Genomic DNA, 27,588 nt, shown 5'->3' with positions numbered 1-27,588 from the left:
GTGTCCGAGGGAGTGCCGAGCAGTGGCAGATGGTGTATTGCTGGGGTGCCAGGCTGGGGCGACTGGCTGGGGTCCCTCTCTGAGAGATTCAGGGAGCCGTCACGCCATGTCGCTGGGGTGTGCGGGGCTGCACGTGATTGCTGCACCGGCAGGGGGTTCGCGGCTTGTCACCGGGGCGGTACTTAGACAGCCCAGGCCAGTGAGTAAAGGGGGCACAGCGGTCCCACAGTGCCAGATTGTGATTCCCCCCCCCCCGCCCCGGGAGTGGGGGCACAGGCTGGGGAGGGGGGAGACTTACCGAGGGGGGCGGGGAGTGCCGGTCGAGGAGGGGCACGCTATCATATCGAGGACTGCCACTGAACAAACCGCTTTGATTCCTGCCGAGGAGAGCGAGACAGGTGCTAGCTGGGGGTGGGGGTGGGGATCCTGCCCCCCCCCCCCGAGAGCCAGGCCCCCGAATTGGTGTGTGTGTGACATCACTGTACCCCCATCTCCCCCACCCCCGCCCCGAGTCTCTGCAGAGCCGCGCCATGGGCTTGGTCGTCAAACCCAGGGCTGCCCACTGGTGATTGGGGAGGGGGGGGGCAGAGAGAAACAGCTGGATGTCTTGGTTTAATTGGGGGCGGAGGGGGGGCAGGAATCTATTTAAGAGAGGCCAGCCGGGATACCAGGCTAGAGGGGCCCATGGCTCTGTTGTGGGGCAGCAGCCAGGATACAGGGCTAGAGGGGCCCATGGGTCTGATCAATCCTAGAGGCCCATCCCCCACTAGCTGGTATTGTTATAATTAACCCTTTGAGCTCTGGGCAGAGTAAACCCCGAAACAACAGGAGAGTGTGTGTGTGGGGAGGTGGTTGGGTGGGGGGGAAGGTGGTTGCCATATGCCCCCCAGTGGTGGCTCGGGGGATAGTTTTAATAGCGGAGAGGGACAGCGATTGGCTGGAGGGGTGCATATGGGAGGTCCGGGCCCACTGATGGTTGGGGAGGGTCTCCTGGACTGCCCCCCGCCCCATCCATCAAGGCAGGACAGGGGGCAATATGGAGGAGGCACCCATCAGCACCAGGCCCAGCTCAGCACCGGAGCACCTGACCCCTAAGTGCCAGGCAGGCCGGGGTCTGGCGAGTGCCGGCGCGGCTGAGATAGAGCTGTTCCAGGGGCAGGGGAAGCCGGTGGGGAAGGGGACGAATGGACGGATGGGTAAGAAGAGCGATAGAGATGGGAATGAGGGAGAGTGGGAACGGAGGGAGGGGTACCTGGGGGTGGATGGATGGATGGGGGTGTAATGGGGACGGACGGGTGGTTGGACAGACAAACGGAGAGACGGATGCAGTGGGGACGGAGAACCACAGCGGGGCCAGCTGGCTGGTGGCGTGGGACAGACAGACACGCGGTGGGGAGCGAGGGATGGACGCCCAGCACCCGCCAGCCCCTGGCCTGGCCCCCGGCTGCAGTCCATGGGGGGTAAGGGGAGGGGGGGCTACTCACATGTACTGTGAGACGGGGGCGTTGGAAATGGGTGGGGCCGAGAGGCGCAGGCTGGAACGGGGCGGGGGGCTACGTGCCTGAGGGGTGAAGGGGTCGTCATCCTCCGCGTCTTCGTATGCCATGTCCCTGCCGGCCGGAGAGGGGGGTTGGCGGGGGGGCTGCTTGGTGATGCCCCCCCCCACGACATGTCTCCCCCCAGACACCCCGCCCACCACTGTGACCGTCCCCGCCCCCTGGCCAGATGCCCTGCCCCAACCCCCCCCTTCCCCCCAGCAACCTGCTGCCCTGCCACAACAGGCCCCGCCCCCCACTGCAAGCAGTCCCGCCCACCCCAGACACCCCGCCCACTCCCTCCACTCTGAGAAGCTCCACCCACCTGCCCCAACCATCCCCATCCCGCACCTCAGACGCCCCACCCGGCAATGTGAGTGGCCCCACCCACCACAAACAACCCTGCTCCCCCACCCCAGATGTCCCACCCCCTATACCCGGCTCCACCCCACCCCCTGCTGCCCGCTCGGCTCCACCCCCTTAGAGGCCCCGCCCCCTGCGCCTTGCCCCACCCACCTGCTGTGGAACCTCTCCCAGGCGCGGGGCAGGCTGCAGACAGCTGTGGTGAAGGCGAGGGCCGAGAGGAGGGAGAAGAGCAGCAGGAAGAGCAGCCCCTCCATGCCGTCATAACAGAGCCCCTTGACTGCATCCACGTAGTCCTGGGGGAGAGACAGCGTCACCGGTCCGCAGGGGGCGGAGCCTAGGGGCTACCACAGCCCGGTGGGGGGACGGAGCCTGGGGAAGCTACCACAGCCCGGGGTGTGTGTGTGGAGCCTGGGGAAGATACCACAGCTCTGCGGGGGGAAGCCTGGGGAAGCTACCACAGCCTGGGGGGAGCTACCATAGCCCGGGGGGGGGACGGGACGACAGGGACAGCTTGGGGGAAGCTACCACAGCCCAGGGGGACGGAGCCTGGGAGCTACCACAGCCCAAGAGGGCGGAGCCTGGGGAAGCTACCACAGCCCAGCGGGGGGGGAACGGGGGGGAGCCTGGGGAAGCTACCACAGCCTGGGGGGTCGTAGCCTGGGGGGAGCTACCATAGCCCGGCGGGGGACAGCTTGGGGGAAGCTACCACAGCCCAGGAGGGCGGAGCCTGAGGGGAAGCTACCACAGCCCAGGGGGGAGACCATAGCTGGGGGGAATCCTGCCAGAGGGGGCCCAGCAGCGGGACCCCCCCCGGGGGGGCAGGGGCCGATACCTTGTGCAGTCCCCGGCAGTTGAGCAGCGCGACCAGCTGGTGGAAGTTGCTCTCCGTGGTGTTCAGGGTGCCCTGCACAGAGACCAGGTTCCTCTGGGGGAGAGAGAGAGAAAGGGATGGAACCCAGGCGTCCGGGCTCCCAGCCAGTCCCCCCCGGCTTTAATCCCTAGCCTGCACTGACCTCTGCCGCAGGGAATTGTGGGATAGCTTCTCTCTCCAGGCCGTGCAGCTGGGAGTGGATGCTGGACAGCGCCCGCTGCGACATGGTCAGCCTCTGGGGGGGTGAGAGCGGGATTGTGGGGCGCAGACAGGAGTGGGGGTGCAGCCCCCCCCCCCGGCTCCCGCCCCAGGAGCTGCCGGTCAGCAACAAACCAGCTGCATGGCGGTGTCTGGCGCCCTCTAGTGCTGAGTTCAGCTAGCAGTGTAAGAGCCGCCCCTTAACTGCCCCCCAGCCCTGCCGGTGCCCCTCACTCCCGACCCGCAGCCCCCTGCAGACCCAGCCCTGGGGTTTCCCCCAGCCCTGCCGGTGCCCCTCACTCCCGACCCGCAGCCCCCTGCAGACCCAGCCCTGGGGTTTCCCCCAGCCCTGCCGGTGCCCCTCACTCCCGACCCGCAGCCCAGCCCTGGGATTCCCCCCCCCACACACACACACACTCAGCCCCCAGAATCCACAGCCCAGGTCTCCCTGCTGGTGGTGCTAGCGTGCTCTCCCCCCACAGGCCCAGGGCCGAGCCCCAGCCAGCTCGGTTCATGGGTGAGGCGTTGGGGTCTCACCTGTTGGAAGGGGTTCGGGACGTCCTGGCTGCAGGCGAGATAGTACTGGAGGATTTCTGCCGGGGGCGGGCGGGGGGGAGAGAAGGAAGGGGTTAATAATGGGCCCCTCTAGTCTGGTCTCCCCTCCCCCGCCCCCATCAGACCCCTGGGCCCATCTAGCCCGGCCTCCTGCCCCTGGTGCCTACCTGGGCTCAGTTCTGTCTTGGCCTGGGTCAGGTTCAGGATGAAGCCGTCTGGGTCAGAGCAGAAATCGCTGAGGCCCTGGGGCGGGGAGGGAGTTATTGTTACTGATGCGGGGGGGGGGGGGGGTGATGGGTTGGATCACAGAAACCCCCTTGGGAGCTGCCAACTGATGTGCCAAGACTACTTCTGCCCCCGCTTTCCCTGCCAGCCTGGGACCCCAGCACCCTGTCTTGCTGAGCCAGCCACGCCAGTCTGCTCCAACACAGAGCCAGGGTCTGAACCACGTGCCCCAGAGCTGCAGACTTAACTGAAAGCAGCTCACAGAAGTGTTCCTGTCTTTAACGCTCAGATGCCCAACTCCCAATGGGGTCCAAACCCCAAATAAATCCATTTTACCCTGTATAAAGCTTATACAGGGTAAACTCATAAATTGTTCACCCTCTATAACACTGATAGAGAGATATGCACGGCTGTTTGCCCCCCCTCCCCAGGTATTAATACATACTCTGGGTTAATTAATAAGTAAAAAGTGATTTTATTAAATACCGAAAGTAGGATTTAAGTGGTTCCAAGTAGTAACAGACAGAACAAAGTGAATTACTAAGTAAAATAAAATAAAACACACAAGTCTGAGTCTAATACAGTAAGAAAACTGAGTACAGATAAAATCTCACCCTCAGAGATGTTTCAATAAGCTTCTTTCACAGACTGGACGCCTTCCTAGTCTGGGCCCAGTCCTTTCCCCTGGTACTGCCCTTGTTCCAGCTCAGATGGTAGCTAGGGGATTGCTCATGATGGCTCCCCTGTTTGTTCTGTTCCACCCCCTTATATATCTTTTGCACAACGCGGGAATCCTTTGTCCCTCTCTGGGTTCCCACCCCGTCCTTCTCAATGGAAAAGCACCAGGTTAAAGATGGATTCCAGTTCATGTGACATGGTCACATGTCCCTGTAAGACCCCAAGCCTTCATTCCCCCCAGCCTGACTCACAGGGAGGCCGGCCTGCAAACAGAGCCATCCACAGTCAATTGTCCTGGTTGATGGGAACCATCAAGATTCCAAACCACCATTAATGGCTCACACTTTGCATAATTACAATAGGCCCTCAGAGTTATATTTCATATTTCTAGTTTCAGATACGAGAGTGATACATTTATACAAATAGGATGACCACACTCAGTAGATTATAAGCTTTGTAATGATACCTTACAAGAGACCTTTTGCATGAAGCATATTCCAGTTACCATTATATTTACACCCATTAGCATATTTTCATAAGATCATATAGAGGCAACATCACAGGGGGTCTGGGCACATGGGGGAGCCCAGGGCTGGGCTAGCAGGGGCTGCAGGTCGGGAGTGAGGGGCAACGGCAGAGCTGGGGGGAGCCCAAGGCTGGGCTAGCAGGGGCTGCGGGTCCGGAGTGAGGGGCACCGGCAGGGCTGGGGGGGGGGGGGAGGGCAGCCTGAGTTCTCTAAGGTGAGATAATTTAATTGCCTTGGCCCAGGTTATCTTTAATTGGGGGAGGGGGGGTTAACCCTTTCATTACATACCCCTCCTGAGGTAATATTCAGAGTAATTGCTGATGCCCCTCACTCCCAATCCGCAGCCCCTGGGCTCCCCCCAGCTCTGCTGGTGCCCCTCACTCCCGACCCACAACCCCTGGGCTCCCCCCAGCCCTGCCAGTGCCCCTCACTCCCGACCCACAGCCCCTGCTAGCCCAGCCCTGCCCCCCCCAGCTCTGCCGGTGCCCCTCACTCCCGACCCGCAGCCCCCTGGTAGCCCAGCCCTGGGCTCCCCCCAGCCCTGCCGGTGCCCCTCACTCCCGCCCCGCAGCCCCTGCTAGCCCAGCACTGGGCTCCCCCCCAGCTCTGCCGGTGCCCCTCACTCCCGACCCGCAGCCCCCTGCTAGCCCAGCCCTGCCCCCCCCCCAGCCCTGCCGGTGCCCCTCACTCCCGACCCGCAGCCCCCTGCTAGCCCAGCCCTGGGCTCCCCCCCAGCTCTGCCGGTGCCCCTCACTCCCGACCCGCAGCCCCCTGCTAGCCCAGCCCTGCCGGTGCCCCTCACTCCCGACCCGCAGCCCCTGCTAGCCCGGCCCTGGGCTCCCCACAGCTCTGCCGGTGCCCCTCACTCCCGACCCGCAGCCCCTGCTAGCCCAACCCTGGGCTCCCCCCAGCTCTGCCGGTGCCCCTCACTCCCGACCCGCAGCCCCTGCTAGCCCAGCCCTGGGCTCCCCCCAGCTCTGCCGGTGCCCCTCACTCCCGACCCGCAGCCCCTGCTAGCCCGGCCCTGGGCTCCCCCCCAGCTCTGCCGGTGCCCCTCACTCCCGACCCGCAGCCCCTTGCTAGCCCAGCCCTGCGCTCCCCCCAGCCCTGCCGGTGCCCCTCACTCCCAACCCGCAGCCCCAGGAGGCAGTGATCTCCTGGCGAGAACAGGGTTGAGACCCACAACCGCCCCCCCAGCCCTTCACTCACCACAGCTGCTGCCGTCTCCAGCCCCAGGGAGCCCCAGCTCAGGATGAGAACGAAGAAACTCATCACAGTCATTCTGGGGGGAGGGGGACACTAGAGTCAGCAGCTGGGAAAGGCCCAACTCAGCCCCTCCCCCAACCTGTGGGGCAGAGAGAAACAGCCTCTCAACCCTGCCCCCTCCCAGAGCGGGGGAGAGAACCCAGGCGTCCTGGCTCCCAGCCCCCACCCCGCTCTAACCACTGCACCACATTCCCCTCTCATCACAGCCCCCCAACTCCATGCCCAGGCAGGGGGGCTGTGGTGAGAGGGGACAATGGGGGGTTGTGGGGGCATGGAGGGGGTTGAGGGGAGGGGGGAGGGAGCTGTGGGGGTGGTGAAGGGAAGATGGGGACAGTGGCGGGCAGGGGAGGAGGAGGGTTGTGTAGGGAGGGGGCAGGGAGGGGGCTGTGGAGATGGTGAAGGGAAGATGGGGACAGTGGGGGGAGGGGAGGAGGAGGGATGTGGGAGGGAGGGGGCTGTGGGGGTGGTGGGAAGATGGGGGACAGTGGGGGGCAGGGGAGGAGGAGGGTTGTGTAGGGAGGGGGCAGGAAGGGGGCTGTGGAGATGGTGAAGGGAAGATGGGGACAGTGGGGGGAGGGGAGGAGGAGGGATGTGGGAGGGAGGGGGCTGTGGGTGTGGTGGGAAGATGGGGGAGAGTGGGGGGCAGGGGAGGAGGAGGGTTGTGTGGGGAGGGGGCAGGGAGGAGGCTGTGGGGGTGGTGAAGGGAAGATGGGGACAGTGGGGGCAGGGGAGGAGGGGGCTGTGAGGGCGGTGAAGGGAAGACGGGGGGTCTGTGGTGGGGGATCAGGTCCCAGTGACTGCAGGTGCCCCCCCCGCCAGGTCCCCCCGGGGCCCCCCCGACTCACACGACCACCAGCCACTTGATCTGCTTGGCCAGCCCCAGCAGGGTGAAGAGGCAAATGACCAGGTCCAGCAGCAGCAGCAGGATATAGGCCAGCCACCTGGGGGGGGAGGGGTGAGCCCAGGGGTCAGCCCAGCCCCCCGTCCCCTCCACTGCCCCCCACCAGCCACCTGGGGGGGGAGGGGTGAGCCCAGGGGTCAGCCCAGCCCCCCATCCCCCCCACCCCCCCCACCAGCCACCTGGGGGGGAGGGGTGAGCCCAGGGGTCAGCCCAGCCCCCCGCCCCCTCCATCCCTCCCCACCAGCCACCTGGGGCGGAGGGGTGATCCCAGCCCCCCTGCCCCCTCCATCCCCCCCACCAGCCACCTGGGGGGGAGGGGTGAGCCCAGGGATGAGCCCAGCTCCCCCGCCCCCTCCATCCCCCCCCACCAGCCACCTGGGGGGGGAGGGGTGAGCCCAGGGATGAGCCCAGCCCCCCCGCCCCTTCCATCCCCCCCACCAGCCACCTGGGGGGGAGGGGTGAGCCCAGGGATGAGCCCAGCCCCCTGCCCCCTCCATCCCCCCCCCGCCAGCCACCTGGGGGGGAGGGGTGAGCCCAGGGTTGAGCCCAGCCCCCCCGCCCCCTCCAGCCCCCCCCACCAACCACCTGGGGGGGAGGGGTGAGATCAGGGTTGAGCACCGCCCCCCCGCCCCCTCCATCCCCCCCTGCCAGCCACCTGGGGGGGAGGGATGAGCCCAGCCCCCCTGCCCCCTCCATCCCCTGCCCCCCACCTGCCACCTGTGTGGGAGGGGGCAGCTCTCAGGACCCCCCCCCCGGTCTCACCTGTAGTCCTCCAGGGAGGCCAGGCCGTGGGCCAGCTGGCTGGGGTTGCCCCCCAGGGCCCCCCAGAACGGGAGACCCGTCAGGATCTGGGCCACGGCCTCGGCCTGGCGCCGCGTGTTGCGCACGACGGCCACGAACTCGGTGCGGGGGCCCAGCGCCTCCTCCAGCTGCGTCAGGTCCCCCCCCACGGCCGCCGACAGCAGCCCCAGCGTCTGCCGCACCTGGGGGGAGGGGCCCGGGTCAGACGCACAGCACACGTGTGTGCCACCGTCACACCTCCCTCGTGTGTGTGCCACCGTCACGCCTCCCCCACATGCATGTGCCACCGTCACGCCTCCTCCATGTGTGTGCCACTATCATGCCTCCCCTCCATGTGTTTGTCACCGTCACGCCTCCCCCACAGGTGTGTGCCACCATCACACCTCCCCCATGTGTGTGCCACTGTCATGCCTCCCCTCCATGTGTTTGTCACCATCACGCCTCCACCACACGCGTGTGCCACTGTCACTCCTCCCCCCACACGTGTGTGTCACCGTCATGCCTCCCCTGCACACGTGTGTCACCGTCAGGCCTCCCCCTCATGCATGTGCCACCATCACGCCTCCCCCATGTGTGTGCCACTGTCACGCCTCCCCCCCACACGCATGTTCTAATGTCATGCCTTCCCCACATGCATGTGTCATGGTCAAGCCTCCTCACACACATGTGGACAGTACCATCATGCCTTCTCCCACATGCGTGTGCCACTGTCTCGCCTCCCCCACGTGTCACTGTCACGCCTCCCCCACACGTGTGTGCCACCGTCATGCCTTCCCCACATGCATGTTCCACCATCACGCCTCCCCCGACGTGAGTGCGCTGTCACCCCTCCCACACACCTGTGTGTTGCCACGTGCCCTCTCACACACTTTCCCCACCCATGTGCGCAGTGTCCCCGTGTGGGCTGGGGGACAGGACATGCGGAGGTGGCTCCCCACTAACATGGCACAGGGTGGGGGAGTCGCTCCTTGGGCAGCTAGCAGGGGGCGCAGTGGGGCTCTGGGAGTTTGGGGGGCTGTGGGGAGTCGGGGGGCAGGGGGCTCGGGGGCCTCACCAGCGTGTCCATGCCGTGCAGCGTGTGGTTGGTGCTGGGGGTGCAGCGGGAGGTAGGAGGGCGGGGGGGGCACAGGGTTGGGGGGCACTGGAGGGCACCAGGGCAGCACAGGGGCTCACCTGCATGTTGGCGCCCCCTATTGGGAGTGGGAGCACAGGGGGGCACAGGAGAGGCATGGGGGGTACAGGGGGCACAGGGGGAGGTAGGGGCAGTGGGGGGCACAGGGGGGCTCACCAGCGCGTTGGCGCCCGGCAGCGTGAGGTTGGCATTAGAGGCTGGGGGCACAGGGGGAGGTAGGGGGCAGTGGGGGACACAGGGGGGCACAGGGGGCAGTGGGGGGCACAGGGGGGCTCACCAGCGCGTCGGCGCCCTGCAGTGTGAGGTTGGCGTTAGGGGCTGGGGGCACAGGGGGAGGTAGGGGGCACGGGGGGGCACAGAGGGGCACAGGGGGGGCTCACCAGCGCGTCGGCGCCCTGCAGTGTGAGGTTGGCGTTAGGGGCTGGGGGCGCAGGGGGAGGTAGGGGGCACGGGGGGGCACAGAGGGGCACGGGGGGGGGCTCACCAGCGCGTCGGCGCCCTGCAGCGTGAGGTTGGCGTCCAGCAGCGCGGCCGTGGCCTGCCCGACCCCGTCGTTGGTCTCGCTGTTCCCGTAGAAGCCGACGCCAATTCCTGCACTGGGGGGGCACACGGGGGGGGGGTCAGTACCGGTGGGGGGAGGAGTCCCAGCCCCCCCCAGCTCAGCCCCGTCCCACTGGAGCTCCAGCCCCCCGGGCGCCCCCCAGGCCTGGGGGCAGGGGGATTGCCATGGGGCAGCAGCTGGGGAGAGCAGGTGGGGGTGGGGGGGTGGGGTGATGGATAAAGGCCCATAAGCTTCTTAGCACAGAGAGGTGAGGAGGGGCAGCGGGGGGGAGCCGGGCCCAGCCAGCCTGGGATCCCGCCCCCCCATCACACCCACAGGCCCATCCAGCTGTCACTGCCCCCCCCCCCCCAGGAAGTAGCTGGTTCCTGACAGCCAGACCCCTCCATCCCCCCATACCTCCCACCCCCCCATACACCCCCATACCCCTCCATCTCCCCATACCTCCCATCCCCCATACACCTCCAGACCCCCCATCCCCCATATCTCCCAACCCCCCCATTCACCCCCAGACCCCTCCATCCCCCCATACCTCCCACCCCCCATACACCCCCAGACCCCTCCATCCCCCCATACCTCCCAACCCCCATACACCCCCAGACCCCTCCATCTCCCCATACCTCCCATCCCCCATACACCCCCAGACCCCTCCATCTCCCCATACCTCCCATCCCCCATACACCTCCAGACCCCCCATCCCCCATATCTCCCAACCCCCCCATACACCTCCAGACCCCCCATCCCCCATATCTCCCAACCCCCCCATACACCCCCAGACCCCTCCATCCCCCCATACCTCCCATCCCCCCTCATGCCCACCATTCCCCACCATCTCCCCCAACCCCCATCCCGCCATTCACCCTCATACCCCCCCATCCCACCCCTCATATCTCCATCCTCCTCCAGACACCTCTGTCCCCCTCCCCCTCATACTCCCATCCCCCACATACACCCCCCATCCCCACCCCCTCCTTCCTCATCCCCCTCGTACACCCATCCCCCACCCCATGCCCCATCCCCCCAGACTCCTCCATCCCCACCGCCCATGCCCCCATCCCTCTCAGTCCCCAACCCCTCGTACCTCCCAGCCCCCCTTCATGCCGCCCTCCCCCCCCATCCATCCCCCCCCCTCCATCTGTCTGTGACTGAGGCCGCTGGCTCCCAAAATCCTGCTGCCATGGCAACCGCCCCCTCCCCGCGGGGGAGGCAGCCCCATTGTCACGCTAATGAGGCCCCTTCCTTGCAGGGCAGGAACGATGAGGGGGGAGGGATCGGGGGGGGGGGCGGGGATGCCAGTTTCTCTCCCCATCACTGAGCCAAGCTGGGTGGGAGGGGGGCAGGGAGAGAACCCAGGCGTCCTGGCTCCCAGCCTCCCCCCCCAACCACTAGACCCGACTCCCCTCCGTAGGGCCCTCCCCGTCTGCGGCCTGGCTATTTGGGAGCCAGCCTGGGTCTGCGCCCGGGGGAGTTGGGCTCCCCCCCCCAGCCAGCCCCTGGCACACAGAGGGGCCCATTGTCTGCTCCCTGAATGGCCCTGGGCTGGGCTCTCAATGGGGCCCTTCTCCCCCCAGCCTGGCTCTTTCTCAGGGGACTGCCAGTGACCCCCAGCAAGGGGTGGGATTGGGGGGGGAGCGACCCAATAACCCAGCCCGGAGAATGGAGAGTCTGGTGAAATTCGCCACAGTGAGAAGGGAGTGGGGTCTAGTGGTTAGAGCAGGGGGGCTGGGAGCCAGGACTCCTGGGTTCTCTCCCTGGCTCTGGAAGGGGAGTGGGATCTAGTGGTTAGAGCGGGGGGGGGGGGGCTGGGAGCCAGGACTCCTGGGTTCTCTCCCGAGCTCTGGTGCGGGAGGGGGACTGACTGTGTTTTGCTCCCATGAACTTGGCTTTCTGCCTTGGGGCCCGGGGTTGGGAAGTTTTGTCCACCTCCCCCCCCCCATGTGGCAGTGAAGGGGGGGGAGGTTGGCAAGGATGGTGGGGGTGAGAGGACCACGCGGGGGCCCGGCCATGGCGGAACAAAGAGACAAAGGAGCCGGGGGGACCCAGGAGAGGGCCGGGGCCAGGGGGAGAAAAGGGACCCGGCTTCCTATAGCGCCGGGAAACAAGCGGCTCTTTATGGTAGCTGGGGGGCGGGCGGGGAGGGGGGGGCACCGACAGCCAGTGCCAGACAAAGCCAGGACAATGGGGAGTCTGATGGGCCCAGAGAGGCTGCTGGCAGGCGGGGGGGAGGGGGGCAGAGAGGATGAGAAGGAGCGGGCAGGAGGAGGGGGAAGAAATGTCCGGGAGGGACGTGGGAGGACAGACACCAACCCCAACAGCCTCCTTAGTAAAGGCTTAGAGAATGAGGGGGGGCAGGGAATGGGTCGTGGGGCCTGTCCCCTCTAGGGGGCGCCGGCTCCCACCTGGCCCAAGGGCAAGGACTGGCTGGCTCAGGGGGCAGGGAATGGGGCGCGGGGCCTGTCCCCTCTACGGGGCGCTGGCTCCCATCCCATGCTGGAACCATCCATGAAGCGAGTTTCTTGAGGCCTCAGCCTACATTCCCCAGCCCCCTCCCATTCTCACCCAGGATGGGGGGCTCTGACCCCCCCCAGCCCCATCCGTCTCCCCCCCCGCCCCTGCCCCGGGTCCCCACCAGCAGACGACGATGGCGGCCACGCAGCTCCAGGTGACACAGCAAACCCTGCGCGGCTTGGGCTCGTCCTCGTCCTCCGGGTCGCAGCAACAGAAGCGGATCAAGTAGACGCAGATCAGAACCAGGCTGATCGCCAGGCAGAGCCCGGCCACGCTGGCCAGGAGCAGCAGGGCCTGGGGGACGGATGGACAGACACAGATCAGTCAACGGACAGGCCCCCCCGGCTTGGGAAGGGAGTGGGGTGTAGTGGTTAGAGCAGGGGGGGCTGGGAGCTAGGACTCCTGGGTTCTCTCCCCGGCTCTGGGAGGGGAGTGGGGTCTAGTGGTTAGAGCGGGGGGGGGGGGGGGGCTGGAAGCCAGGACTCCTGGGTTCTCTCCTATATTTCTAGGTGGAGGTTCCCGGCCCTGTGGAAATCCCTGCCCCTTCCCCCCCCTCCAGCAAACACGCGCCTGGCCCAGCAGATTACAGCTGCTCTCAGTTTGCTCCAGGCTTAGACGGTGAAACCGCCCCCAGTGAAACTGCGTGGGCCAGGCCCCCACCTCACAGCAGCTGGCAGAGTGCGGGGGTGGGGTGGGCGGGGGCGCTGCGGGGGGGGGGGGGGGGGGGCGCTGAGAGACATTTCTCAGCCTGCTTCTGCTGGAGAGCGGCCAGGGCTTGCCAGTCAGAGAAATACAGCTCGTCTGTCTGTCTGTCCCTCCCCACGCACCCTCCATCCATCCATCCCCATCCCCACCCCTCCCCACATACCCCGTGTCCATCCTTCCATCCCCACACCTATCTGTCCAGCGAGGGGTGTGTGGGGACGGACGGACACAGAGGGTATCGGGGGGGAGCGGGGGGTGATGGATGGACAGACAGACAGAGGAGCGTGTCTGGGGATTCAGAGACAATCCAGTGTCATTTACTTCAGCCTGGCAGGTGGCGGGGGCAGGTGGGGGTCCATGGGGCTGTGGCCCGTTCCCAGCCGGCAGCGGGGGTGGGGGCAGTCAGAGGCCCATGGGGCTGTGTGTGGGGATGGAGGGAAGGGTGGGGGGGGGATGAAGGGGTGCGTGGGGACGGAGGGATGGGGAGGGAGAGAGGGGTGTGTGTGGGGAGGGAGGGAGGAAGGGATGGGGTCTGTGTGGGGGGATGGAGGGAGGGATGAGGAGTGCATGGGGACAGTGGGAGGGGCACGTGGGGACAGAGGGGCATGGGGGGGACAGATGGGCAGGGATAGCGGGAGGGAGGGACAGGGAGGGATGGGGGACTGTGCGTGGGGACGGAGGGGCACGTAGGGATGGAGTGAGGGGTGCATGGGGAGGGATGGGGGGCTGTGCATGGGGACGGAGTGAGGGGTGCGTGGGGAAGGATGGGGGGCTGTGTGTGGGGAGGGAGGGGCGCGTGGGGACGGAGGGAGAGGCGTGTGGGGAGGGATGTGGGGCTGTGGTGGGGATGGAGGGGCGCGTGGGGACCGAGGGAGAGGCGCGTGGGGAGGGATGTGGGGCTGTGGTGGGGATGGAGGGGCGCATGGGGATGGAGGGAGGGGCGCGTGGGGAGGGATGGGGGCTGCGCGTGGGGACGGAGAGAGGGGTGCGTAGGGAGGAATGCGGGGCTGTGGTGGGGACGGAGGGGCGTGTGGGGATGGAGGGGGGGTGCGTGGGGAGGGATGCGGGGCTGTGCGTGGGGATGGAGGGGCGCATGGGGAGGGATGGGGGGGCTGCACGTGGGGACGGAGGAAGGGGGGCGTGGGGACGGAGGGAGAGGCGCGTGGGGAGGGATGTGGGGCTGTGGTGGGGATGGAGTGAGGGGTGCGTGGGGAGGGATGGGGGGCTGTGGTGGGGATGGAGTGAGGGGTGCGTGGGGAGGGATGGGGGGCTGTGGTGGGGATGGAGGGGCGCGTGGGAACGGAGGGAGAGGCGCGTGGGGAGGGATGCGGGGCTGTGCGTGGGGCCCGGGGGGCGCATGTGGAGGCGGGGGACGGACGGCTGAGCTGCTGCCCCCTGCCTGTCTCGGAGGCCGAGGCGCTGGCTCGGCAGCGCGGGGGGCCCCCGGTGACCTACATAGCAGCGAATCCAGAGCTCGGCTCCTGTTCTGCTGCCAAGGGAATCACCAGCAAATGTGGCTCCCGCCCCCGGCCCGGCTCCCCTCCCACTCCGCCCCCCACAGGGAGCCAGGCTGCTGGGGTCCTCGAGTGACCCCCCAGCCCACCCCACTGATGGAATTAGTGTAAAGCGAACGCTCCCTGGTGAGAACTCCCCCCAGGAGCTCGTTAGAAACGAAGCCGCACTTGGTAAAACGGGAACATGCTGCAGGGGACGGGCCCTGCCGGCCCAGTTCGCCGATCTCCGTTCCCGGCAAGTCTCTGGGCTGGATGGATCCCCCGACCCCCTGGGGCCCAGCCAGCCTGGTATCCCCCCGATTCCCCTGGGCCCAGCCAGCCCGGTATCCCCTGGATCCCCCCGATCCTCCAAACCCTCTGCCCAGATCAGCCCCCTGGGCTCAGCAAGCCTAGAGAAGGGAAGGACCCCCCCCCCGCTTGTCCCTAGAGAGGGGAAGGGCCCCACACTGCCCCGCTTGTCCCTAGAGAGGGGAAGGGCGGTGACTGGGCTCCCCAGTGGCTATTCACTCAGCAGGGGTGGGGAAGAGGGGAAGAAATATTAATTAAAAGCAAAGGGAGGGGCGTGGGGGGAGGGAGAAGTGTGAGGGGAGGGATGGATGGATGGAGGGGCGTGGGGGGAGGGAGGGAGGAGTGTGGGGGGAGGAAGGGATGGATGGAGGAGTGTGGGGGGAGGGAGGGAGGGAGGGATGGAGGGGTGTGGGGGGAGAAAGGGATGTGGGGGGAGGAAGGGAGGAGTGTGGGGGGAGGGAGGGATGGATGGAGGGGTGTGGGGGGAGGGAGGGATGGATAGACAGGATTAAAGATCACAAACAAGCTGCCTCCCGCCTGTTACGCAGACGACTCCTGACACACATTAATTCCCAGCTAATTTGCATTTTGTTTAAAAAAATAAAAAAGGAGCATTTTTGATATTTGCATTTTGTAATCCCCAGGACAGGATTGGGGGTGGAGGCCAGATTTGGTCTTAATCTGCCCAGAGATAGATCCCCAGCTGGTTTCAATCGGCCCTTGCTCTGTCGGAGGCAATGGGGCCAGACCCCCAGCTGGGAAGGAGAGGAGGGGTGTCAATCGGCCATTGCTTCATCGGAGGCAATGGGGCCAGACCCCCAGTTGGGGGGGGCTGGGGGGAGGTCAATCAGCCATCAAGAGATAGACTCCGCCACTTCCCTTGGTAGCTTGTTCCGATGAGGCGTTTCGATTCAGTTAAATTAATCCCCCCTTGCTGTTCAAAACTGGTGTCTTCTTTCCAGTTTGAAGGTGTCTGGCTTCCAGCCGTTGGGTCTTCTGCCTTCCACCACCAGGTCAAAGAGTAGCTGATACTTCCTCCCCGGGAAGGTACTTTTACATCGTAATCAAGTTACCTCTTGATCTTTTTGATCAGCTAATTTTATTTTTTGAATTCACACTTGTTACTTCCGTTTGAGTCTGTACATGGACGTCCTTAATTCGATATAAAGGCATGGAGTTGGGGCAATGCCTCGGATGGTTTGACTCTCAAAGCCGCCAACGCAGACTTTCAGAGAGGCCACTCTACGGGCAATTTTGGACCCACTGGAATGCCGGTTGTTATAGATTGGGGGTACACCGTCGGTATCAGAATCAAACTACCTAGGTCTTTCCCTACCAGAGGAAGGTCTCAGAACTTCCTGGTCGCCGATGTGAAAGAACCTGCACACACGTAGTTTCCATCCTAATCTTGTAGCAAAGATCTTGGCTTAAGCCTGAAGTTTGAGGTTTAATAGCCCATTGGTAGATCTCAAAGCACCTGACAAAGGAGGTCAGTGTAATTATCCCCATTAACTGAGGCAGTGACGTGACCACAGTCCCCCAGCAGAACAAGGCCTCTTTAGTCCCACTCTGGGGACTCTCCATTAGGCTATGCTACTTCATACCCATATAATTTATTCCCTTCCCCAGCCAGGAATAGCTACAAGCAGTATAAGCAACCCGTATTCCTGCAGCCCCTCCAAGGGATAGGATGGCTTTAGCTAGACCAGGAGAGTTATAGTGGGACCATCATTGTGTGTAGACAAGTCTTTGAAGATGGGTCTTGAGGAGCGCTGAGAAGGCGTTTCGACTCAGTTGAGTTAATTCGCTTGCACTAATATGATGGAAAAAAAGATCTAGTAGATCAGACTCCAAGGAATGGAGACTCGACCTCATCCCTAGTTGAGCTCTTCCGATGGCTCATTATCCTCGCTGGTAAAAGTTTGCACCGTAGATATTTCTCGCCTGGATTGATCTTGCTTTAGCTTTTCTGGGATGCCGTGTCCAATTCTGGCCTCTCACGGGCAAGAACGAGGAATCTGAATTGGACCAGTTGCTGGGATGATCCGGAGACCGGACAGCCGATTTTATGAGAAGAAACTCAAAGAGTTTGGCATGTTTAGCTTAAAATGGAGGCTGGGAGGGGATCCGATTGCTTTCGGGGGGGCAAACAGCAGGGAGGGAGAAGGTGTGTTGAAACCAAAGAACAGTGCCTGGCTCAGGAACAAATGGGCCTGGATAAACTGAGGCTGGAAATTAGAAGAAAGTTTCTAACCATCTGGATCAGCCGAAGTGGTTTGAAGATGGAGCTGTACATCTATGAATGGGACGGCATGATGATGTTGCCGACGATAGCAGGGGACTGCACTCTGTGACCTTCCAGTCCTGCGTCCTTCTGGATTTCTAGACCGTGGAAAAGTCACCCCTTTTGGCTGGGCCCAATCAAGTGAGCTCCTCGAGTCTCTTTGCTTTCTACATGGAGATGCTATTCCAGAACCAGGCTGGATGTGCCGTCACTATTCCAGAATGACTCCCTGTGTGAGGACACGTTTATACCACAATCAGAGGGGCCCATATTTTGGTTCAGCTTGGTCCAGCAGCCCGGCTGGTGGCATCTTGCTCCTATGCTCAGGGTCTGACCGATCACCAGATTTGGGGGCACCATCCCTCAGCTTTCTGCACAGCCTTGGCGGGTGGATCATCTTCTGCGATCACCTGGGCTCAACTCCCCTAATTCCTCCCCTGCCATTACCAGGGCTATCATGGGGCTCGCTTGCTTTTAGGGTGCCCCCTCCTGGCTGCTCTGGGAATTAGTTCCTTCCAGGTCCGATGCCCCCTTCCGTCGCTCAGTCGTGCACACCGCAGTCTCTCTCTCGGAGTGCTCCCTCGTCATGGCTTGGCCCTCCGTGCTCACGACGCGCTTTCCCCCTCCTGGAGTATCAAAGTCAAACAGGATGAACCATCCCACAGACCAACCTGTGCCCCTTACCCAGTGGCTGGTAGGGGAGCCCGGGCACACCCTTCACTCCAGGATCCAGCTCGAAGACCCTCTTACTAGTGTCCAAGGTCTGCAGCATCCCAGTCAGGGGTCGCTGAGGTCACTTAATTCCCCTCAGTTGTGGGACGATCTGGGTAACTGGTCACTTCTCAGACAGCGTGGGGCGGCCCCCCCTTCATGGGGCATTTCCCACTCTCTCTGTTTGGGGCTGCAAAATGTGAGTCGACTGCGGATAATGGCGCTCAAAGCAGGGGTGAACGTGACCTGTGCTCAGATGAGGTGTGGGGATGTCTTTCTAGGACGTCCACCGTGCATCGGATTATTTCGTACGAGCTCATCCGGTCAATTGCCCCGCGTGTTATCCTAGAACTGTGGGGCCGGAAGAGATCTTAAGGGGTCATTACACCATCTCCAAGTCAACTTAGATCAACTCCGGCTGCCGTTCGTTCCACTTGTGTGACGAAGTGGGGGATTTTCTTGTTTGTTTTCTTGTTTTTGGTGGGGTTTCAATGGTTTGCATGCGGAGGGGGTGGGACTCAGTTTCCCTGGGTGTTACTGGTTTAACGAGGTGAGGGGAGAGGGAGTTTGTTGTTACAGAGGACCGGAGAGGGAACGTGGGACCCCAGCCAATGGCCTGGAGGATGGATACCCCAGCGACCGGACCCGGAGACCCAGCTCAGGAATCGCAGCCGGTTCTGGCCAGTGGGAGGACAATGGGCTGCAGAGTGAGGACCCAGTGACCTAACCAGCTGGTTCCAGCCAGAGGACAGAAGCGAGGAGAGGAGGCCCCGGTTTACGACCCTGTTTACCTGGAAAGAAGACAATGGACAGAAGCGGGACCTGGGGCCGGTGATATCAGAAGCCCAGCTGGGAGCAGGGGGGCTGTGGGCTGGAGAGGGGGAGCAGGCAGAGCCCACCTGGTTGCAGAGAGACTGGGATGTGCTGGGCTGAGGGAGGCCAGGCCTGAGGCCCTGAGAGTTTCCTGTGCTGTGTTCAACTCTCAATAAACCCTCCTGTTTTACGCTGGCTGAGCGTCACTCCGGTCTAGAGAACAGGGTTGCATCAACCCCTTCGGGGGTGGAGGCCCCGGGGGTCCAGAGTGAGTGGACTCCCTGAGGGGGCCCACGGCGAGAGACAGGTGTGCTAAGGCTCAGAGAGGTGCAGCTCCAAGAGGTGGAGGGGCCTGACCCCGAGAGAGAGTGGACCCCCGAGAAGGGCTGTCTCACTGAAAGGGGCACCCCCCCACGGACCGCACGGGGCCAAGAGTGTGCACGATCTGTGAGTCCGTGACAACTTGTTCTTAAAACCCTCCAAGGACCAGCCCCGAGACGGGTTTTAGAGGCACATTGGCTCAAGCACCTTGCCAGGATAATTCAGAGGAAGGTCTAAGAACTCCATGACCACACAGTCTAAGAATCCGGCGTCCACACAGTTTTCATCCTAATCTCGTAGCTGTGAGCTCAGTTTAAGCCTGAGGTTGAACGGCCCAGCGGAATTTGGATCCTCGTTAATGACAGCTCTGGATATTCCTGGTGCCCATCTAGCCCTCCTAACTTGCTACGTTCCTGGCCCCTACGCCACCCGGTGGCAAGGAGTTCCACAGGCCAACGACGCCTTGCCCTGGATCGCTTGTGAAGTTACCACTGTTTAATTTCACTGGACGCCCCGTGCTCCTGTTCTCCAGGCCTCGGGGCATCCTCATGGCTGTTCCCTGCAGGAATCTCTCAGGCCTGCGTTACGCAGGGCTACCTGCAAATCTAGGTGTCTGGGAATCAGTTCAGATGGGACTTTAATATGTAAAGCCGAAACAATGTGCCGCTCGGCACATGGGTCAAATTCGCCACCTAGGAACACGGAGAGCTTCTGCTCCAGGGTGCAGATGGCGCCTCGGTCTCCCCACAAGCCCCCTTGAGAGGAGATGCCAGGTTCAGGGACCGGGGAACTAGGGGGCGGCTCAAAGATACACAGGAAGTTTTTTTTGGGAAGGGGTAACATGTTAATGTAATTCTATATATAGCTAACGTCACCATCTGAGTGGTTGAGTAGTTTGAACGGGGATAAAAAGACAGATGGGTGGAGGGATGGGGATGGAGGTAGAGGACTGTGGGGATGGATGGCCAGATAGACACAGGGATGGGATGGATGGATAGATGGAGGGATGGATGGGGACGGAGGTAGAGGAGTGGGGGGATGGATGGCCAGATATCCATCCCCTTTTTCAAACACACACTGCTCCATCCATCCCTCCTCCATCCCTCCTGTCTCCTTCTATTCATCCCCTTCCCTCCAACACACACACTGCTCCATTCATCTCTCCTCCATCCCTCCTGTCTCTTTCTATCCATCCCCCTCCCCTCCAGCACACACACTGCTCCATCCATCTATCCTCTATCCCTCCATCCCTCCTGTCTCTTTCTATCCATCCCCCTCCCCTCCAACACACACACTGCTCCATTCATCTCTTCTCCATCCCACCATCCCTCCTGTCTCTTTCTATCCATCCCCTTCCCTCCAACACACACAATGTTCCATCCATCTGTCCCCCATCCCTCCATCCCTTCTGTCTCCTTCTATCCATCCCCGTCCTCCAACACACACACTGCTCCAGACATCTCTCCTCCATCCCTCCTGTCTCTTTCTATCCATCCCCCTTCCTCCAACACACATATTGCTCCATCTATCTCTCCTCCATCCCTCCATCCCTCCTGCCTCTTTCTATCCATTCCCTTCCTCCAGCACACACACACTGCTCCATCCATCTCTCCTCCATCCATCCCTCCCTCCTGTCTCTTTCTATCCATCCCCCTTCCTCCAACACACACACTGCTCCATCCATCTCTCCTCCATCCCTCCATCCCTCCTGTCTCTGTCTCTCCATCCCCTTCCCTCCAACACACACACTGCTCCATCCATCTCTCCTCCATCCCTCCATCCCTTCTGTCTCCTTCTATCCATCCCCTCCCCTCCAACACACACACTGCTCCATCCATCTCTCCTCCATCCATCCCTCCCTCCTGTCTCTTTCTATCCATCCCCCTTCCTCCAACACACACACTGCTCCATCCATCTCTCCTCCATCCCTCCATCCCTCCTGTCTCTGTCTCTCCATCCCCTTCCCTCCAACACACACACTGCTCCATCCATCTCTCCTCCATCCCTCCATCCCTCCTGTCTCTTTCTATCCATCCCCTTCCCTCCAAAACAAACACCATCCATCTCTCCTCCATCCCTCCATCCCTCCTGTCTCCTTCTATCCATCCCCTTCCCTCCAACACACTCACTGCTCCATTCATCTCTCCTCCATCCCTCCTGTCTCTTTCTATCCATCCCCCTCCCCTCCAACACACACACTGCTCCATCCATCTCTCCTTCATCCCTCCTGTCTCTTTCTATCCATCCCCCTCCCCTCCAGCACACACACTGCTCCATTCATCTCTTCTCCATCCCACCATCCCTCCTGTCTCTTTCTATCCATCCCCTTCCCTCCAACACACACACTGCTCCAGACATCTCTCCTCCATCCCTCCTGTCCCTTTCTATCCATCCCCCTTCCTCCAACACACATATTGCTCCATCTATCTCTCCTCCATCCCTCCATCCCTCCTGCCTCTTTCTATCCATTCCCTTCCTCCAGCACACACACTGCTCCATCCATCTCTCCGCCATCCATCCCTCCCTCCTGTCTCTTTCTATCCATCCCCCTTCCTCCAACACACACACTGCTCCATCCATCTCTCCTCCATCCCTCCTGTCTCTGTCTCTCCATCCCCTTCCCTCCAACACACACACTGCTCCATCCATCTCTCCTCCATCCCTCCTGTCTCTTTCTATCCATCCCCCTTCCTCCAACACACATATTGCTCCATCTATCTCTCCTCCATCCCTCCATCCCTCCTGCCTCTTTCTATCCATTCCCTTCCTCCAGCACACACACTGCTCCATCCATCTCTCCTCCATCCATCCCTCCCTCCTGTCTCTTTCTATCCATCCCCCTTCCTCCAACACACACACTGCTCCATCCATCTCTCCTCCATCCCTCCATCCCTCCTGTCTCTGTCTCTCCATCCCCTTCCCTCCAACACACACACTGCTCCATCCATCTCTCCTCCATCCCTCCATCCCTTCTGTCTCCTTCTATCCATCCCCTCCCCTCCAACACACACACTGCTCCATCCATCTCTCCTCCATCCCTCCTGTCTCTTTCTATCCATCCCCTTCCCTCCAAAACAAACACCATCCATCTCTCCTCCATCCCTCCATCCCTCCTGTCTCCTTCTATCCATCCCCTTCCCTCCAACACACTCACTGCTCCATTCATCTCTCCTCCATCCCTCCTGTCTCTTTCTATCCATCCCCCTCCCCTCCAACACACACACTGCTCCATTCATCTCTTCTCCATCCCTCCATCCCTCCTGTCTCTATCCATCCCCTCCCCTCCAACACACACACTGCTCCATCCATCTCTCCTCCATCCCTCCTGTCTCTTTCTATCCATCCCCTTCCCTCCAACACACACACTGCTCCATCCATCTCTCCTCCATCCCTCCATCCCTCCTGTCTCTTTCTATCCATCCCCTTCCCTCCAACACACACACCATCCATCTCTCCTCCATCCCTCCATCCCTCCTGTCTCTTTCTATCCATCCCCTTCCCTCCAACACACAAACTGTTCCATCCATCTCTCCCCCATCCCTCCATCCCTTCTGTCTCCTTCTATCCATCCCCGTCCTCCAACACACACACTGCTCCATCTATCTCTCCTCCATCCCTCAATCCCTCCTGTCTCTTTCTATCCATCCCCCTTCCTCCAACACACATATTGCTCCATCTATCTCTCCTCCATCCGTCCATCCCTCCTGTCTCTTTCTATCCATTCCCTTCCTCCAGCACACACACTGCTCCATCCATCTCTCCTCCATCCCTCCATCCCTCCTGTCTCCTTCTATCCATCCCCTTCCCTCCAACACACACACTGCTCCATCCATCTCTCCTCCATCCCTCCTGTCTCCTTCTATCCATCCCCTCCTCTCCAACACACACACTGCTCCATCCATCTCTCCTCCATCCCTCCATCCCCCTGTCTCTGTCTATCTATCCCTTTCCCTCCAACACACACACTGCTTCATCCATCTCTTCCCTCCATCCCTCCTGTCTCTTTCTATCCATCCCCTTCCCTCCAACACACACACTGCTCCATCCATCTCTTCCCTCCATCCCTCCATCCCTTCTGTCTCCTTCTATCCATCCCCTTCCCTCCAACACACACACTGCTCCATCCATCTCTCCTCCATCCCTCCTGTCTCCTATCCATCCCCACCTCTCCAACACACATACTGCTCCATCCATCTCTCCTCCATCCCTCCAGTCTCTTTCTATCCATCCCCCTTCCTCCAACACACACGCTGCTCCAGACATCTCTCCTCCATCCCTCCATTCCTTCTGTCTCCTTCTATCCATCCCCTCCCCTCCAACACACACACTGCTCCATCCATCTCTCCTCCATCCCTTCATCCCTCCTGTCTCTGTCTATCCATCCCCGTCCTCCAAAACACACACTTCTCCATCCATCTCTCCTCCATCCCTCCATCCCCCCGTCTCTGTCTATCCATCCCTGTCCTCCAACACACACATTGCTCCATCCATCTCTCCTCCATCCCTCCATCCCTCCTGTCTCTGTCTATCCATCCCCTTCCTCCAACACACACACTTCTCCATCCATCTCTCCTCCATCCCTCCATCCCCCCGTCTCTGTCTATCCATCCCTGTCCTCCAACACACACATTGCTCCATCCATCTCTCCTCCATCCCTCCATCCCTTCTGTCTCCTTCTATCCATCCCCTCTCCTCCAACACACACACTGCTCCATCCATCTCTCCTCCATCCCTCCATCCCTCCTGTCTCCTTCTATCCATCCCCTTTCCTCCAACACACACACTGCTCCATCCATCTCTCCTCCATCCCTCCATCCCTCCTGTCTCTTTCTATCCATCCCCTTCCCTCCAACACACACACTGCTCCATCCATCTCTCCTCCATCCCTCCTGTCTCTTTCTATCCATCCCCTTCCCTCCAAAACAAACACCATCCATCTCTCCTCCATCCCTCCATCCTTCCTGTCTCTTTCTATCCATCCCCTTCCTCCAGCACCCACACTTCTCCATCCATCTCTCTTTCTCCCTCCCGTTTTCTTTCTCTCCATCTCTCCCTCCCTTTCTACCTGCTTCTGTCCATCTCTCCCTCCCCCCCACTTCTTACTCCCCCCGTGTCCCCCCTTACCTGCTGGTACTCCCTGTCCTGGGGGGCAAAGCTGCTCTCCACCACCTCGAACTGGAAATTGGTGCGCGGCACCTGGTGGAGGAGGTAAACCCACCACGACGCCTGGTACCCCTGGGGGGCCCCCATAGCACCCTCTGGGCGCGCGTGAGGGGGACCCTCTCCCCGGACGCCTGGGTCCCCTGGCTCACCGCCTCGGGCCGCCCATGGGGCTGGGGGGTCGGGGTGGGCGCAGGGGCGCCCGGCGGGCAGAGAGATGGAGAGCGAGTGAGCGAGCGGAGATTTGGCTGGTGGGGTGGGGGTGGGGGGATATTATGGAGGCGGGGAGATGGGGGGGGGCTATGGGGGGTGGGGCAGCGCCACCTGGTGGTGAACTCCTGGAACTGGCTAGTTTTTCCTCCCACCCTTGTCCCTAGGGGACCCCTTTAAATTAACTCTTCGCTCCCCAGCCCATGGGCGATACACCGCCCCCTGGTGGTGATGTCCTGGAACTGCCAAGTTATTCCCCCCCCCCCCCTCCCTTGGGAATCCCTTTAAATTAAGCCTTCGCTCCCCAGGGATGGGGGATACAGCGCCCCCTGGTGGTGACGTCCGGGAGCTTCCTAACTAGTCATTAAATCAGCCCATGGGGAGGGAGGGAGGGAGTCGCTTTAAATTAACCCTTCATGTCCCAGCCCATTGGGAGGGCGGAGCCTGGGGAGGGGACAGCACCCCCTAGTGGTGAGCTGAGATAATTCATCAGCTGCTCAGTCTCCCCTCCCGTAACAGGGACCCTTTAAGTTAAAGCTTAATTTAACCTTTAACCCTTTAAATTAACCCTTCTCTGCTCCACCCACTCCCAGATACTCATGACCCTTCTCCTCCACGCTCCTTATTATCGTTCAGTACCGATACTTGCCTTGCATCTGCTCCTAGCCGGTCTGGGCCAGGGCTGCCCTGCGCCAGGCGCTGTACAGACACGGAACGAAAAGACGGTCACTGCGACGGGTGGAGACAAACCGACCGACCCTGGGGGGCGGGGAGCACAAAGAAACAGGCTGGTCAGTTTGAGTGGCAGCCGTCCCGGCAAACCAGCGGCCCTAATCCCTGTCGCCATTCACGTAAGTGTCCCGGCAAAGGGGCGTTTTGGAAGCCTGGGATGTGCTAAGTCCTTGGCCTTATGCGACATCCTGTAACAATGAGTTCCACAGGCCAACTGCGTGTCGTGGGGGAAAGCACTTCCTTGGCCCAATTTTTGATTTGTCCCCCTGAATCCCAGCACCATTGTCCCCCCGCCCCCAACCCACTAGACCAGGGGTGGGCAAACTTTTTGGCCCGAGGGCCACATCTGGGTATGGAAATTGTATGGCGGGCCATGAATGCTCACAAAATTGGGGGTTGGGGTGCGGGACGGGGTGAGGGCTCTGGCTGGGGGTGCGGACTCTGGGGTGGGGCCAGAAATGAGGAATTCAGGGTGCGGGAGGGGGCTCTGGGCTGGGGCAGGAGGTTAGGGTGCAGGGGTTGCGGGCTCTGGGGTGGGGCTGGGAATGAGGGGTTTGGGGTGCAGGAGGTTGCTCTGGGCTGGAATCGAGGGGTTTGGAGGGCAGGAGGGGGATCAGGGCTGGGGCAGGGGATCAGGGGTGCAGGCTCTGGGCAGCGCTTACCTCAAGCAGCTCCCGGAAGCAGCAGCATGTCCCCCCTCCAGCTCCTACGTGGAGGCATAGCCAGGTGGCTCTGCGCGCTGCCACGTCTGCAGGTGCCGGCCCCGCAGCTCCCATTGGCCACAATTCCCGGCCAATAGGAGCTGCAGTGCCGGCGTTTGGGATGGGGGCGGCGTGTGGAGCCCCCTGGCTGCCCCTACGGGACCATGCTGCTGCTTCCGGGAGCTGCGGCACACACAGAGCAGGGCAAGTCCCCGCTTCCGCTCCCTGGCGGGAGCTCGAGGGCCAGATTAAATGGTCTGATGGGACTGTCCGCATTGGTGATGGGATACCTGAGCATGTAACATGAGAGCCCAGGTGGGGGTTGGGGCCAGGTGACACCTTTTGCCTGGGAAACTGGACAAAGGCTGGAGGAGGAGCCGGGGGGGAGCGGTGGCTGGAGGAGATGGCTGGAGGGGTTTGTCAGTTTGGAGCTGGCTGGGGGAAACAGAGGGAACCCCAAAAGCTGGGGTCTAAGCTCCCTGCCCCCTGGGGACTTGATTGAGGGGTCCTGGTTGTACCTACAAGCTCTGCTTGGGACTGTGTTCCTGTCATCCAATAAACCTTCTGTGTTACTGGCTGGCTGAGAGTCCCGGTGAATCACAGGAAGTGGGGGATGCAGGACCCTGACTCCCCCACACACTGTGACAGGCCTGCTGGGAGAAAGTTCTTTCTTTTTCCTTCCTCCTCTCTTTCTTTTCAGCATCGAGGGCAAGGTGCTTCTCCTCAAAGCGGGCCACTGCCTGATGGAGGATGTGGCGCCGTTGGGGGCGGTTGGTGGCTTGTTCCTCACTGCTTGTGATGCCTACATCAGTTTTGCTGAGATACGCTTTCAATGTGTCTTTGGAGCGTTTCCTCTGACTACCACGAGATCTCTGACCGTGAGTGAGCTGGGAGTCGAGGACTTCTTTTGAGAGGCGAGAATCTGGCATCTGCACACAATGTCCAGCCCAGCGGAGTTGGTGCATGAGGATCATTGTTTCAATGCCGGTGACATTGGCGTTAGTGCAGCGATCTTGCCACTTGACGCGAAGGATCTTCCGGATGCATCATTGGCGGTACCTCTCCAAACTCTGGAGACCCTTGGGACTGTCACCTGATGTGCTGAATTTACCTCTGAGTCTGGTTTCCCTGCCAGCTTGGGACTCCAGAACCCTGCCTTGTTGAGCCAGACACGCTATGTCGGCTGCAACACAGACCCAGGGTATGAACCACGCCCCCAAAGCTGCACCCTTTAACTGAAAACCACTCAGCTGGTGCTCCTGTCTCCAGCACTCAGACGCCCAGCTCCCAATGGGATCCAACCCCCAAATAAACCCGTTTTACTCTGTATAAAGCTTATACAAGGTAAACTCATAAATTGTTCGCCCTCTATAACACTGATAGAGAGATATGCACAGCTGTTTGCTCCCCCAGGTATTAATCACTTACTCTGGGTCAATTAATAAACAAAAATGATTTTATTAAGTATAAAAAGTAGGATTTAAGTGGTTCCAAGTAATAACAGACAGAACAAAGTAAGTCACCAAGCAAAACAAAACAAAAACACGCAAGTCTAAGCCTAATACATTAAGAAACAGAATACATGTAAATCTCACCCTCAGAGATGTTCCAATAAGTTTCTTTCACAGACTAGACTCCTTCCTAGTCTGGGCCCAATCCTTTCCCCTGGTACAATCCTTGTTAGTTCCAGCTCAGGTGGTAACTAGGGGATTTCTCATGACTGGCAGCCCCCTTTGTTCTGTTCCACCCCCTTTTATAGCTTTGGCACAAGGTGGGAATCCTTTGTCTCTCTGGGTTCCCACCCCTCCCTCTCAATGGAAAAGCACCAGGTTAAAGATGGATTCCAGTACCAAGTGACATGATCACATGTCCCTGTAAGACTTCATTACCCACTGTCTGGTACCCAGGTATACAGGAAGTCTTACAAGTAAACAGAACCATTTACAGTTAATTGATTCTGAAGCACCCTTAATGGCTTCCACTTAACATGTTTACCTCAGTAATACAATTTATATCTTATTCTCCTAA

At 61.2% G+C, this 27,588-nt stretch overlaps 1 protein-coding gene across 2 annotated transcripts; it reads right to left on the bottom strand.

Moving 5' to 3' along the window:
* Nucleotides 1-338: 338 nt before the first annotated feature.
* Nucleotides 339-24,007, bottom strand: TTYH1 (tweety family member 1). Of its 2 annotated transcripts, none has more exons than XM_065420965.1 (13): nucleotides 23,882-24,007; nucleotides 12,243-12,415; nucleotides 9,539-9,650; nucleotides 7,884-8,104; nucleotides 7,066-7,161; nucleotides 6,164-6,236; nucleotides 3,693-3,768; nucleotides 3,508-3,563; nucleotides 2,915-3,007; nucleotides 2,734-2,826; nucleotides 2,052-2,194; nucleotides 1,562-1,610; nucleotides 339-377 (listed from the first exon to the last, which is right to left on the bottom strand). In XM_065420965.1, the coding sequence occupies exons 1-13, from the start codon at nucleotides 24,005-24,007 to the stop codon at nucleotides 339-341; spliced, it is 1,350 nt and encodes a 449-aa protein (XP_065277037.1). The 2 variants fall into 2 exon arrangements, with proteins under 2 accessions (XP_065277037.1, XP_065277036.1); XM_065420964.1 differs by having other exon boundaries at nucleotides 339-381; nucleotides 1,563-1,610.
* Between the last annotated feature and the right edge of the window lie 3,581 nt (nucleotides 24,008-27,588).

Source organism: Emys orbicularis, chromosome 21, assembly GCF_028017835.1.
Source record: "Emys orbicularis isolate rEmyOrb1 chromosome 21, rEmyOrb1.hap1, whole genome shotgun sequence".
NCBI lineage: Eukaryota > Metazoa > Chordata > Testudines > Emydidae > Emys > Emys orbicularis.
This window is presented reverse-complemented; position numbering and strand designations above follow the sequence as displayed.